The sequence below is a fragment of the Monodon monoceros genome, unplaced genomic scaffold, assembly GCF_005190385.1.
Source record: "Monodon monoceros isolate NGI ecotype Baffin Bay Population unplaced genomic scaffold, NGI_Narwhal_1 Super_Scaffold_13, whole genome shotgun sequence".
In the NCBI taxonomy this organism is placed as follows: Eukaryota; Metazoa; Chordata; class Mammalia; order Artiodactyla; family Monodontidae; genus Monodon; species Monodon monoceros.
In genome coordinates, this window is record NW_021703769.1 from 51,204,370 (window position 1) to 51,218,512 (window position 14,143).

Consider the following 14,143-nt stretch of genomic DNA (forward strand, 5'->3'; position numbering starts at 1 on the left):
AGTGCACTGCGACGGCGGGGCGCCGTTCTCGCCAGCATCGACAGACCCAGCAGCCGATAGATGAGAGAGGACGCCCCCGAGGAGCCAATCCCTCTGCGGAGGAGGCGCGCTCTCCCGTGGCACAGTTTCGCGGCAGCCTGTGGGAGTGTCCGCGGCGAGCGGCTTCTGCCCCGCCCTCAGCCTTGGCTCCTGGGTTCTGGGTCCCCGGTCCTCAGAGAGGTGAGTCGGCTGCAGGTGGGCGTGTGGAGCGGGGCTGTCGGCGGTGCTGCCGTCGCAGGCGCCACCCCCGGCTCGCACCCGGCCACGTAGTTGAGCCGCGCGCCAGAGTGCTGCAGCTTCGCCAAGCCCCGGGCCAGCTGGGGCGCGGAGTCGGAGCCGGGCGCCCTCGGAGGCAGGAGCGGCTGGGCCTCGGAGCCTCGGGGGTGAGCAGCCGCTGCGCGTCCGTGTACCTTGCTCGCTAGCAGGAGGTTTCCGCTAACTCACAACCCCCAGCGTGCGCCGTGGCCTGCCTGGGCTCGCCCTGTAGCGCCCGGCGAGATGCTGGAAGTCGGCCTGTGGAGGATGCGGGGGAGCTGGTGCAGGCTACCTGGATGACAGCTTGAACTTTTCCCAGGGATTCCTGCCAGCCCATTAGGTCACGTTGCGCATTTTCCTCTGAGACCTCTTGTGCTTGCCGCTGAAATAAAAGCGGTATTTCCCCCAGTTTCCTTTTAGGACATTATGACTTTTCTCCTTTGCAAGACAGTTCAAGAAACTGGCAGAAAAACAAACTCTTCCCACTCTCAGGGACTGTGTTGTCTTCAGGAGTTTGGGGTCAAGTTCAGCGAATGAGGAGGCTCTGTTTGCATACTTTCCTCTCCAGTATTCTCAGAGGAGCTTCGTTTCTAGCATCTTTCTAGCATTCAGGGCCATGATCCCGAAGGCTTGAGCTGTTTACAAGGAGAGAGAAGCTGTCTCCTGAGCCCCAAAATGGCGGCTAAGATGGAGATAACTTTGAGCTCGCAGTCCCACATTCAGGCTTCCTCCAAGCAAGAGAGACATATAATAGCAAAACTAGAAGAAAAACGGGAGCCCGCTCTGCAAAAAGACTGGCCCGATCCTGAGCTCTCCCGCCAGAGTTTTAGACGGTTTTGTTATCAAGAGGTGTCTGGACCCCAAGAGGCGCTCTCCCGTCTCCGGCAGCTCTGCCGTCAGTGGCTGCAGCCTGAGGTGCACACCAAGGAGCAGATTTTGGAGCTGCTGGTGCTGGAGCAGTTTCTGAACATCCTGCCTCCGGAGATCCAGGCTCGGGCCAGGCATCAATGTCCAATGAGCAGCAAGGAGATTGTGACCCTGGTGGAAGATTTTTACAGAGCAGCCAAGGGACCAAAGCAGTGGGTAAGGAGGGTACTTTCTGTGGTCTCCAGGATTTCTTTTTCATCTTTCTTTTTCATCTGGTTAGTGTTTGGTTCCTGGACCCCTCCCTAGATAGAGTCCAGAATTTCAAACGTTGCTTCTGGCCTCTGTTTGGAACCCTCCTCCCCCCACCCTCCTAGGGAGATGTAACAGGTTTTCAGAAAACCCAGCCACAGGCATTCCAGTGAGAAAGTAGAGGATCAAGTAAGGCTCTTGAAACTTTGCTGACAGATCTCCCCTGACGCTTTCTTTTTGAAGTTTTTCTACAGTCAGGATTCATAGCAGGCAGAGTCATTCTACTGGATAGGAATTTGATTTGGGAGGAACTTTATTAGACCTTGTCTGAAGTGTCTTGCATATTGCCTTTGGATCAGGAAACTCCAGCTCAATTGGCTAGTATTCCTTCCAAATCCCACCCCCAAGTCAGACCGCAGTAGGAGCCTAGGGAGGAAGCAAACAATCATGTGCTTTGGTGAACAGAAGCAGTTAGGGAACAGGGGTAGGGCAATTCTCTTACTACTGAGATCTCCTTACCAGGAGAGCCTTGGGCAAAACAATTTATTGGTAAGGGTGGTTTTTAATGGCCCCCACCCTACTGCTTCCTGATCCTACGGGGCCTGTTTCCTCCAGAAGCAGGGAGGCAAGTGAGCATAGGGTAGGAACCTGCTGGGTGGGTGTCATGGCTGACCCTGATATATTTGTGCCTGCTCTCTGATGACTTTGACTCCAGGCCTTGAGAAAGCCCCAAGCTTTAAGGACAGGAAGTATCGGCTGATTTGAAGCAGCCTCCTTTTGGTCATTCTGCACGTCCTTCCCTTTGCTTCCTTTGAGAGTTTCAGCATTCTCTCTCAAGGTTGACCCCCAGGCCATTATCAGAAATTTCCAGGGAAAAACAGTCATTACAGAGCAGTGAGAGGTCAAGCTGCCCTCAGACAGTCCTTGAGTTGTGCTCTAATGCATGGGGCTTGTTCCTAGGTGGCTGTTTGTATGGAGGGTCAGAAGGTGCTCTTGGAGAAAACTGGATCCCAGCTTGGAGAACAGGAACTGCCAGACTTTCAACTGCAAACTCCTAGCAGATATCCCAGGGAGAGCTCTCTGGAGGAGACGTCCCAGGCAGGATCTCAGGATCAGCGGAGCCCCCGTCATTGGGAAAAATCCCTGCTCCTCCAGGACCCAACCCCCAAATTGGCTGAGACAGGTAAACACTCGGTGCCTCTTCTCTCTCTCTCTCGTCATCCCCTTATCTCCATCAAAGCATTTCATGGTTCTAAAAAGCCATAGACCAGGTATTGGGCTTTTTTTTCAATATTGTATGTGATAGTAGATCTTTATTCTCCAACGAATTTCACGAATTAGAATGGTAGTGTTACTAAAGTGTGCTTTTATCATTTTCTGTTCCTGACTATTTGAGAATCCAGTGCACAGGATTATTCTAGTGCCTACTTTTCTGTCCCTTTCAGAGCTACTTATAGTGAAGACAAATCCAAATATGACCACTGATGAACTTCCATTCAAGCTGTGGCTGAGTTTTGTCACTTAAAATGGTCCCATGTTTAGAAGGAACCTAAACAAGATTCTGCTAATTAGAGAAAAAAAACCCTCTCCGTTTTATGTTTTGCCTCTTTCTCCTCCTGTGACATTGTCCGTGTCCATTTCCTTATCTGTCTCTGGTACAATGCCAGTATAATTGCAGGCCCTGCTCCACACAGTCCTGTGGTCTCTCTGACTGAATGAAAGTGACACTTTGGCCAGTCTTGGTGATGTGAATACAGGATATGGTCAACAGGTTAGAGAAGAAGGTTACAAGAAAGCTAGATTCCTTAAGATTTGCTACATTCAGCGAAACACTTTGATTTCATTATTCTCAAAACTCATGAATGGAGAAGACCTAGGGCATCCAGCAGGAAAGCACTGTGGCCCTGGCTGAGGTCCCGCCTCATAACCTACGGCCTTCATGGTCCTAAAGAAAGTGGACCACACGTATTCCCTTCTGCCTCAGCAGAGGCAGCTGGGTGTGCATGCTGTCTCCATTTCCTTTTATTTGATTCCAGAGAGGGTGGAGTCTCATGCTCAAGGTTCATCCATGTTGTAGCATGTGTCAGTACTTCATTCCTTTTTAATGGCTGAATAATATTGCACTCTGTGGACATTTCGTCTGTTTATCAGTTGATGGACACTTGGGTTGTTTCCACCTGTTGGCTATTATGAATAGTGCTGCTGTTAACAGTTGTGTACAAGTTTTCGTGTGGATGTCTGTTTTCATTTCTTTTGGGTGTACACCCAGAAGTGGAAATGCTGGGTCCTATGGCAACTCACTGTTTAACCTTTTGAGGTTGGACTTTTCCAAAGTGGCTGCGCCATTTTACATCCAGCAGTCTATGAGTATTCCAATTTCTCTACATCCCTGTTGACACTTGTTATTTTTTGTCCTTTTTATTGCATCCATCCTATTAGGCATGAAGTGGTATCTCATGGAGCTTTTGAGTTATTTCCCTAATGACTGATGATGTTGAGCATCTTTTCATGTGCCTATTGGCCAATTGTGTATCTTCTTTGTAGAAATGTCTATTCAGATCCTTTGCTCATTTTTAAAAAATTTATTTATTTATTTTTGGCTGCGTTGGGTCTTCATTGCTGTGCATGGGCTTTCTCTAGTTGCAGTGAGCGGGGGTACTCTTTGTTGTAGTGTCCGGGCTTCTCATTGCTGTGGCTTCTCTTGTTGCGGAGCACGGGCTCTAGGCATGCAGGCTTCAGTAGTTGTGGCTTGCGGGCTTAGTTGCTCCGCAGCATGTGGGATCTTCCTGGACCAGGGTTCAAACCCATGTCGCCTGCATTGGCAGGTGGATTCTTAACCACTGTGCCACCAGGGAAGTCCCCTTTGCTCATTTTTAACTGGGTTGGTCTTTTTATTGTTGTAAGAGTTCTTTGCATAATCTGGATACTAGACCCTTATGTATAATTTGCAAATATTTTCTCCCATTATGTGGGTTATCTTTTCACTTCCTTGATAGTATCCTTTGAAGCACAAATGTTTTGGATGTTGAGGAGGTCCAGTTTATCTTTTTGTTTGCTTGTGCTTTTGGTAACGTACCGAATGTGCTATTGCCTAATCCACCATCACAAAGGTTTACACCTTTGTTCTGTTCAAAGAGAGATAGGTTTAGCTCTTACATTTAGGTCTTTGATCCGTTTTGAGTTAATTTTTGTATGTGTTGTGAGTCGGGGTCCAACTTCATTCTTTTGTATGTAGAAATCCAGTTGTTCAGCATCACTTGTTGAAAAGATTATTCTTTACTCCATTGAATTATCATGACAACCTTGTTGAAGAGCAGTTGACCATAATTGTGTGGGCTGCTTTTTAAATCTGAATTTAAATTAAAGTTAAATAAAATTAAAAATTCAGTTTCTCAGTCACACAAGCCACATTTCAAGTACTCAGTAGCCACGTGTGGCTAGTGGCTGCCATACTGAATAGATCTTCCACATGGCAGGAATCCTGTTGGATAATAGCACTGTTGTGGAGTTTCTGTAATGAGGGTGAATGTCTGGCCCATATCCCAATTTCCAATCACATATGCTGTCTATCAACTTCATAATGGAAGAAAATACCACACTTGCTGGATTTACCATTATTTGAAGAGAGTGGTGGTCAGTGTCCATGTAAGTGAGGGTATATTTGCAATGTTGAAATTTCTGATGGGTTTACTTTTCCCTATTTCTCCTTTCTTAAACCTTTCCCCAAAGGTAGGAAGGAGGGAGGGGTTGGAGAACTTGTTTCCTAACTTTAGTATACATCAGAATCACCCCAGCTTCCCCCTGTTAACTGCAGACTTCCAGGTTCCATCCCTCAGAGATTCTAACTCAGCAGCCTTGGGGGAGCAGGGGCAGCCTGCTTGGTGGATAGCTGCCCCAGATGAGTCTAATGCAAGTTGCCAAGTGGAGAACAGCACTTTGAGAAACTTTGCCGTGTATCTCATAGCTCTTTTGCTTGGGTTCTTTCTTCGAAGCCCAGAAATGAAACATATTCTTTATAATTATAGAGGCCTCCAGAATGAAAAGTGACAACAAGGAAAATCCACAGCAGGAGGGGGCTAAAGGAGCAAAGCCAGGCACCTTGTCAGTGGGCAGGCCCAAAGGGAATGGTCTGCAGAGCCCCGAACCCAGAGGGGCGACTGTGAGTGAGCCCCGGTTGTCACGGAGGCAGGTCAGCCCCCCACACGCTCAAAAGCCATTTGCTCACTACCAGAGACATTGCAGGGAACTGGAATACATCAGCGGCCCCCTGAAGAGCCACCCACTGAGAGAGCTGAAGAAAAGCAAGGGAAGCAAAAGAAACCTGAGCAGCCGTTTGCAACGTCTTGGTCACCAGCCGACCCGCTCAGCGAAGAAACCATACAAATGTGATGACTGTGGGAAAAGCTTCACGTGGAATTCAGAGCTGAAAAGACACAAGCGAGTCCACACAGGGGAGAGGCCCTACACATGTGGAGAGTGTGGGAACTGTTTCGGGCGGCAGTCCACCCTGAAGCTGCACCAGAGGATTCACACCGGAGAGAAGCCCTACCAGTGCGGCCAGTGTGGGAAAAGCTTTCGCCAGAGCTCAAACCTTCACCAGCATCACAGACTCCACCACGGGGACTGAAAGCAGGGCTGGGTCCTCTCTGTTCGGAAGAAGGTACTTGCATTTCTCCTCCCCCTTGCTTGCATGTAAATCACAAAGACGATCTGCGTGACTTACAAGGGAGAAAACGAGATCCCTGAAGAGTGATGGTGCCCGTCGGGCTGGTGAGGCATCGGTCGGGAAGAGGCTGACAGGGGACTTGATCGTGCATGGGGTCGTGTACGATGATGGGGGAAGAGATGGAAGGTCTAGGCATTGGGTCAGAGAGCACCGGGGTGTCTGTTGGAGAGCGGGGAGTCACTACTGAGGGAGAATCAGGATGATCCTGCAGATGTGCCCCACACCTTGATGTTAAATCTCCTCCTGCTGCTTTATTTATCCTCTAAATCTGTTCAAGGATAAATCCTATATATAGTTATACATTTGCTGTCATACCAGACAATCTTTATCATTGCACACACTCCTTTAATAAAGATGAGTGATCTGCAAGAATTTCAAGACAGAAGTTCATTGGAATGTAAATCCCCTAATATTCTTGCTGTCATTCCTGGCTGTTCATAACAAAGGAAGCATGAAGTGGGAGTATGGACACGTTTGTGTGAGGCAGGGGTCTCCAAGTATTAGTGCTTTTACCAAATAATTACACATACACACACACTAAAGGTTCTTTTTATATCAAAGCACCTTTGATTTGGTAAAAGAAAAATCACAGCTGCTGCAACCCCCCCACCCATAGTGATAAGGAAAAGCTACAAGAAGCAAGACTGCTAAGACAGCAAAGGGAATCCTTCCTACTTTCCTTTCTCACTTAGGCCAGTAGCTTTAAGAATAACAAAATGCTTGGGGTGATGAAAATATACTAAAACTGAATTATTTCAGAGCAAGTACCCAAAATCATTGAAACATTCATTAATTTTATGATATGTAAGTTATACCTCAAAGAAGTTTCTAAAAATGACAAAATGTATTTATGTAAAATGTTAAAGTCCTAGAACTAGGCCTGAGAGATCATCTAATCCCACCCCTCATTCTCTCAAAATGGAAGTTATAACCCAATCAGTATACAATTCTTAGTCACACTGGGCAAGCCAGTGGATCTCCCAGTTTAGAGAAGACTTTTGGTAGGTGGGTGCAGTATGTCAAGCAGGAAACAGGTGCAGGTAGCGTTCTTCCTAAAGCATCAGTAACCTCAGGTCACTGCTAGCCACCTCAGGGCTGTGGTTGTGCTATTGTGTGTCCCCCCCCCAAGGATCTCAGGTTCCTCTGACCACAGAGGGACAGGTGCTCACATGGGCAGCCCTGTCCCCCAGGTCTTTGCACACACCGTTCCCTTTGCCCTTAGGACCCGCCGCCCCCACTCCCTCTCACATCTCACAAGAGTTGCCAGCTCTGCAAAGCCTCCTCTGACAAGTTCTAGGCAGAGGTAGACTTCACCAGTGGCGCTCAACCTGGTAGCAGTTTCGCTCCCTAGAGGATATTTGGGAACGTCTGAAAACACCGTTGGTTGTTATGACTTGGGGGAAGGGAGCATAGCTCCTGGCCTCTGGTAGGTACAGACCAAGGACGTAGCTAAACATCCTGCAGTGCACAGGATGGCCCCAAAACAGTTATCTGTTCCAAATGTCAGTAGTACCAAGGTTGGGGAACTGTGCTATATATGTTAAAAGCTCTTTAAGGACAGAACCTTGATTTTCCATCACTTTAGCTTTAGAACTTAGCCCACACCCAGCCAGGAGAAATAGGTGTTCAGTAATTGAAGAGTTGAGGGCCCCTGCTTCACCCTGGGGCCCATTCCTGCCTGAATCAGAGATCCCGGTAGCAATCTTTGAATGCAGTGGACAAAACCTCTCATCTTTTGGGCAGAGAGAGATTTAATGGGAGCCCAGTGGCCTGCTTCCTAGTATTTGGTGGCCCTTCAGAATCTAATCCAAGGTCCCTTTCCCAACAATTATGTTAGATGTTAGAAGAGTTTATCCTTATTGTTAGGCCTGCCTGTTATCTCACTCCTGTCCCCTGCCTCTCACTGGTCAGAGCCTCCTGATTCCTTATTCTGTTACCACCTTTTTTTCTCCAGGCCAGTTTCACTGTTGTTTCTTAGTAACTTCCCTAATTATATTTACATCTGTATTAGTTTCCTCTTGGTGCTGTAACAGATGACCACAAACTTAGTGGCTTAAAACAACACAAATGTCTTCTCTTATAGTTCCTGAGGTCAGAAGTCCGAAATCAGCTTCACTGAGTAGAAGTCAAGGTGTCAGGTGGGCTGGTTCCTTTGGAGGCTCTGAGGGGTGAATCTGTTCCCTCGCCTTTTTCAGCTTCTAGTGGCTGCTGGCATTCCTTGGCCTGTGGCCCCTCCCTCCATCTTCAAAGTGCGCCCCTCCCTCCATCTTCAAAATGCATCCGTCCAGTCTCTGTCATCACGTCACCTTCTCTTCTGACTCTGATCCTCCAGCCTCCCTCTTAGGAGGACCTTTATGATTATATTGGGTCCACCCAGATAATCTGAGGTATCTCCCCATCTCTAGATCCTTAACACACCTGCAAAATCCCTTTTGCCATGTAAGGGAACATTCACAGGTTGCAGGGATTAGGATGTGGACCTCTTTGGCGGGGACTGTGATTCAGCCGACCACATCCATCTAGTGAATCAATTCGGTTAGTCAAAGACGATCTCTCCTAAAAGCAAAGGAACATAGATTTCCACTTTCCTTAGATTTGGGACAGGAAATCTCTCTTAAGATAAGAGCTTTGTTTACTTGGTATGTTTTGAAGAACCCGTGTATGTGTGTTTTCTGTCTTCTGATTATGAAATTAATAATTGCTGAATCTTAATGTCTTTGGGTACCTGTTCAACTGTGGACCTTGAATAAATGTGACAAAATCACCACTCTGAATATCACTCACTCCCAAAAGGTTTTCAAGCCTGTGATGCTGCTGCCTCCCCCAGCCCAGTTTTCCTTTGACAGGTAAGGCTCAGCTCCAGGTGAGGAGTGCCCGTGAGGGTCTGAAGTCCTGGTAGAAGGCCCCTGGGCACTCAGCCACATTTGCTGGTCTGTACTCACTTCTTCAAATGTGGGAGTTCCCATGTGTGGTTCCACCAGAGAGTCTCAGCACAAAACATTGACATGCTGACTTACAATCGACTACCCCATACGAGAAAATAACCTCTCTCCTTTTGTGTGCAGCCTTACCCATGGAGCGGTCTGTTAAGTGTCACCATGTTTTCTGAGTTTGCCCTGTACTCACCCATGTGGGGGTGGGATGATTCCTACCTTGGTTATTTGGTCCCCGGCTTACCCCAGGAGACAGGGAGAGGGGAAGATTCCATGCATATGTGAGGGATATGGACCTCGCAGATTTCTCTGAAAAGCATTTTCCATCTACAGCAGATAAGGACTTGTAAAACCCGTCCCATAATACTGTTATCGCTCCCAACAAAATTAACAACTCCCAAATACCATCTGATAGATAGAGTTGAAATTTCCCCCAGATATTTCTAAAACCAAAATGCTATTTTTTACAACTTTATTGAGATATAGTTCACATATAAAATGTATCCATTTAAAGTGTACAGTTTAATAATTAAAGTAGATTCACAGTGTTATACCACCATCACCATAATCTAATTTTAGAACATTTTCAACAGCCTAAAAAGAAACCTTTGGGACTTCTCTGGCAGTCCAGTGGTTAGGACTCCAGGCTTCCACTGCAGGAGGCACGGGTTCGATCCCTGGTCAGGGAACTAAGATCCCACAAGCTGTACAGTGTAGCCAAAAAAAAAAAAAAGAAAAGAAAGAAACCCTGTCTCATTAGCAGTCACTCCTCACTCCCCATCCCTGGGGCCCCTTGAGCCCCCTTCCTCCTTTCACTCAGCACAATGTCTTCAAGGTTCCTCCATGTGGTAGCACATGTCAGTACTTTATGCTTTTAGTGGCCGAATAATATTTCAGTCTGTTAACAGACCATGTTTTGTGTATCCATTCATCAGTTGATGGACATTTGGGTTGTTTCCACTGATTGGCTATTATGAATAGTGCTGCTATGAACATTCATGTACAAGTTTTCGTGTGAACATATGTTTTCATTTTTCTTGGTTGTATACCTAGGAGTGGAATTGCTGTGTCCTATGGTAACTCTATGTTTAAGAATTTGAGGAACCGCCAGACTGTTTTCCACAGGGTCTGCACCATTTTCCATTCCCACCAGCAGTGTATGAGGGTTCTAATTTCTCCACATCCTTGTCAACACTTGCTATTATCTGTCTTTCTGATCGTAGCCACGCTAGTGGATATGAAGTGGTGTCTCATTGTGATTTTGATTTGCACTTCCCTGTTGGCTAATGATGTTGGCATCTTTCCATGTGTTTACTGGCCATTTGTGTATCTTCTTTGGAGAAACAGCTATTCAAAACCTCTACCCTTTTAAAACTGGGGGTTTTGTCTTTTTATTGTTGAGTTGAAGAGTTCTTTATATATTCTGGATTCAAATCCTTATCAGATAAATGACTTGCAGATATTTTCTCCCATTCTGTTGTAATGTAACTTTTGCACAATTGCAATAACTCTCTTTAAAGCACTGTCTGTCACCTGCCAAAATACAAAACTGACTAATACGGTGACAGTCCTGAATTGCCAGTGAAACAGACGTGTGAGGCAAAATGTCACTCCTGCCTCTAGAAATTCGTCTGGACCAGATAAGGGCAGAGCCAACTAGGGTAGCCCCAGGAACCTACCTTGGTCTACCTACCTGACCTGACTTAGTCAAGTCTGAGGCAGCTCCATAAACAAACCAGAGTGGACTTGGTACCAGGCTAAGACCAAGGATGGTTTTGCTCACAGCTCTGTTGTCCCCCAGCCCCCTGACCTGGATGTGTCACTTAAATTCTTCAAGCCTGTCTCCTCCGCTGGAAATGGGAAGACCCACTCTGCGTACCTCACATGATTGGTGAAGTGAACACATGTGTGTGAAAGTATTTTCTGTAAAGTGTTACATAAAAAGAAAATGAATTATGTGTCAAGTAAAACAGCATCTTGAAATCTCCTTCTGTCAGCTTTTCAGATCCAAATACTTGTGCCTGGAATGAGCAGAGAGGCCACAGGCGTTCGAGGGTGGAGAGGTCCTATTTTCCTGGATTTGGCACTTGCTCACACTGGGGTCGCGGTAGAGAATGTCCTGGAAGGGGAGAAGAATTTCTCCAAAAGTCTGTTTATGAAAAGTTGATGTCCTAGAGGGAGGCACCCCAAAGCAGAGGCACCCGCCCTTTCTTCAATGCCCCTTCATGCTGCTCCTTACTTTTCTTTTTAACATTGACGTTTTAAAAGTTTTTTTATCGTGGTGAAATATACATAACATAAACTTTACCATTCTAACCATTTTTATTGTACGATTCAGTGGCATCACGTACATTCACAATGTTGTGCAGCCATCACCATGATCCATCTCTAGAACTTTTCCATCTTCCCAAACTTAAACTCTGTCCCCATTAAACACTAACTCCCCGTTCCCCCTCTTCTTGCACCTGGCATCCCGCATTCTACTTTCTGTCTCTGCGAAGTTGCCTACTCCACATACCTCGTATAAGTGGAATCATACAGTATTTGTCATTCTGTGACTGGATTATTTCACTTAGCACAATGTTCCTGAGGTTCATTAGAATTTCTTTTCTTTTTATGGCTTAATAGTACACCGTTGTATGGATAGATCACATTTTATTTATTTATTAAACATCTATCTATCTATTTGTTTATTTATTTTGGCTGTGCCATGTGGCTTGTGGGATCTTAGTTCCCAGACAAGGGATCAAACCTGGGTCCCAGCAGTGAAAGTACTAATTCCTAACCACTAGACTCTCAGGGAATTCCCATGGATAGACTGCATTTTAACCATTTATCTGTCAGTGGACACTGGGGTCGTTTCCACCTTCTGGCCATTATGAATAATGTGCTCCTTACTTTTTGCAAATACATATTTTCAAAAACCCCAATGAAAAATTTGCCAGAAGGCCCCGAGTCTTGTGAGAGTGGCACCGCACATTAGTGTTCCTGGAGCAGCTGCAAGCAGGAATCGGGGCAGAGGTCCAGGGAAGGGCTTGTCCTAGGAGCTGGAGCAGAGGGTTAGGGGCCAGGAGGGAGACAAAGGTGGCAGAGGGAGGCCATCCCGGATGGGAGCAGCTTTAAGGAGGGTGGAACAGCCAAAGATGAAGGTTACAAGTTAGGGCTCACCTGGGTCCCCCTGGGAGATGTGGGGCCATGGATGTGTCCGAGTGTCAGGAGGGGACACCTGCACCGAGGTCTTGGGAGGACAAGAGCAGTGTTTTCAGCAGTGAAAGGGAAGGCCAGAGTCGCAGAATTCTGCAAGTGGCACAGTCTTAGGAAGTGACGCTGCAGAGAGATAGATGGTTCATGTGGAATGGGGGTGTGCAGGCTAAAGACAGTGTCCAGAGGAAGAGTTTTAAGGCATTTATTTTACCTTTTGGAAAACTTTAATAAAGGAGCGTTGGGACATAGTTCAGCATAGCCAAGTGTTTTAGTCTGTTTGGGCTGCTGTAACAAAATCCCACAGGCTGGGTGGCTTACAAACAATACATATTTATTTCTCACAGTTCTGGAGGCTGGAAGTCTGAGATCAAGGCACCAGCACGGTCAGGTTGAATTCTAGTGAGAGCCCTCTTCTTGGTTCATAGATGGGCTGTCTTCTTGCTGTGTCCTTACATGGTGGAAAAGCTGAGGGAACTCTTTGGGGTCTCTTTTATAAGGGCACTAATCCCATTCGTGAGGGCTCCATCCTCATGACCTACCTCCTAATACCATCACACTGGGGGTTAGGATTTTAACATAGGAATTAGGGGGGGTGCACAGACGTTCAGACCATAGCACCTGGTGTGCATGAACTTTGGCTTTGGACAGACCTAGCTTCAGTCCTGGCTCTAGTTCCCCTTTCAAACCTGTTTCTTTAACTTTATAAGGTTTAAATGAGAGGATCCGAGTTATTTGCCTCCATTGTGGTGAATGCCCCAGCACTCTAAGGCAAAGGCTCCATGGGCATAAATACTTCGTCCCTCAAGAGGTCTGGTCCCCGTTCTGGGTGGCTCTCATGGGTCTGGTCCAGCCACCACTGGAAGTGTGGACCAGTGGGCAAGGCTGCCCCTGGCAAAGCTGGCCCACAGCAAAACTGGGAGGTGATCAACTGCCCCACACTCCTCTTTACAAACCTCTTCAAAATCACAGCCTATTGCTGGAGGAAAAAGCAAGATTGTCCACACTGCTTGTTATATAGATCCTCCTACCACACCCTGATAAGCTGTCATCCAGGCTCTTGTTAGAAATTCTTGTAGACAGGGGAACTCGCCACTTCACAAGCTGCAACATTTCATTTGGGAGCATCCTAGTTGTTTTAAGTTCTAGGAAGCTGGACTTCCGGCCATGCAGACTTTTTGCCCCTGGAGCCCTGGTTGTTTCTGTGAATACCTTGGATGGGCCGGTGCAGGGATGAGGGGGATCATGTTATAGCCTCTAGAACGCCCCAAATGAAGGCTTCATAAACACCAATCCATCTGAACTCCTTTGAACGCAGGGAAGAAGCCCACCAGTGAGGTATGTTTTCAGAGCACATCAGGGACCCAGACACCTCCAGAGCGCATGCCCCTGTATGTCCACTTCTGAGGCATATGCTGCACTGAGCAGGATGATTTCCTGGAAAACAGGCTCTGTTCTGGAAGACGATGGTAAGAGTCCTCTCTGATCAAGGATTTTGAGAATCGGAGGTCAAGGATCACACCAGAAGTCAGATACATGCCCTCAGGAGGGAGAAACTGGAGCTAAGGAGAAAGTTCTGATGGAGAAGTTTGCTTCTAAAGAGTAAGGGGTGGGCGGAGGAGCTGAGCGGGAAGCATGCCTCCCCACCAGAGACATGCATCGGCTCCTCTTTTCATCTGGATTTCCTGCTCAGTCCATAGCTTTTCCCCAAACCCCAGTGAAAACTCTCCCACGCTCAGTTATTAGAAACTATGAGACACTCTTTTCCCTTTGCAACAGGTGGGTTCTATGGAAGGAAATCGTGCCTAAACCAGGACACATATCTTTTCAGTATTTTTAAATATCTTTTTGGGAACTGCATTCCTATATTAAC

The 14,143-nt window shown here is 46.8% G+C and overlaps 1 protein-coding gene across 3 annotated transcripts; it reads left to right on the forward strand.

Annotated features, from left to right (window-relative positions):
* Positions 1 to 44: 44 nt before the first annotated feature.
* ZNF174 (zinc finger protein 174) lies at positions 45 to 11,690 on the forward strand. Of its 3 annotated transcripts, none has more exons than XM_029221243.1 (3): positions 45 to 1,377; positions 2,371 to 2,593; positions 11,067 to 11,690. In XM_029221243.1, exons 1-3 carry the CDS (start codon positions 970 to 972, stop codon positions 11,234 to 11,236), a joined length of 801 nt encoding a protein of 266 aa, XP_029077076.1. In that variant the 5' UTR covers positions 45 to 969; the 3' UTR covers positions 11,237 to 11,690. The 3 variants fall into 3 exon arrangements, with proteins under 3 accessions (XP_029077076.1, XP_029077077.1, XP_029077075.1); XM_029221244.1 differs by having other exon boundaries at positions 51 to 1,377; positions 10,871 to 11,690; XM_029221242.1 differs by lacking the exon at positions 11,067 to 11,690 and adding an exon at positions 5,436 to 6,505 and having other exon boundaries at positions 68 to 1,377.
* Positions 11,691 to 14,143: the final 2,453 nt, after the last annotated feature.

Coding starts and splice junctions, on each gene's coding strand:
- ZNF174 (XM_029221242.1), top strand. CDS start 970: ATGGCGGCTAAGATGGAGATAACTTTGAGCTCGCAGTCCCACATTCAG. Junction 1,378..2,370: donor CCAAGGGACCAAAGCAGTGG/GTAAGGAGGGTA, acceptor GCTTGTTCCTAG/GTGGCTGTTTGTATGGAGGG. Junction 2,594..5,435: donor CCCCAAATTGGCTGAGACAG/GTAAACACTCGG, acceptor TTATAATTATAG/AGGCCTCCAGAATGAAAAGT.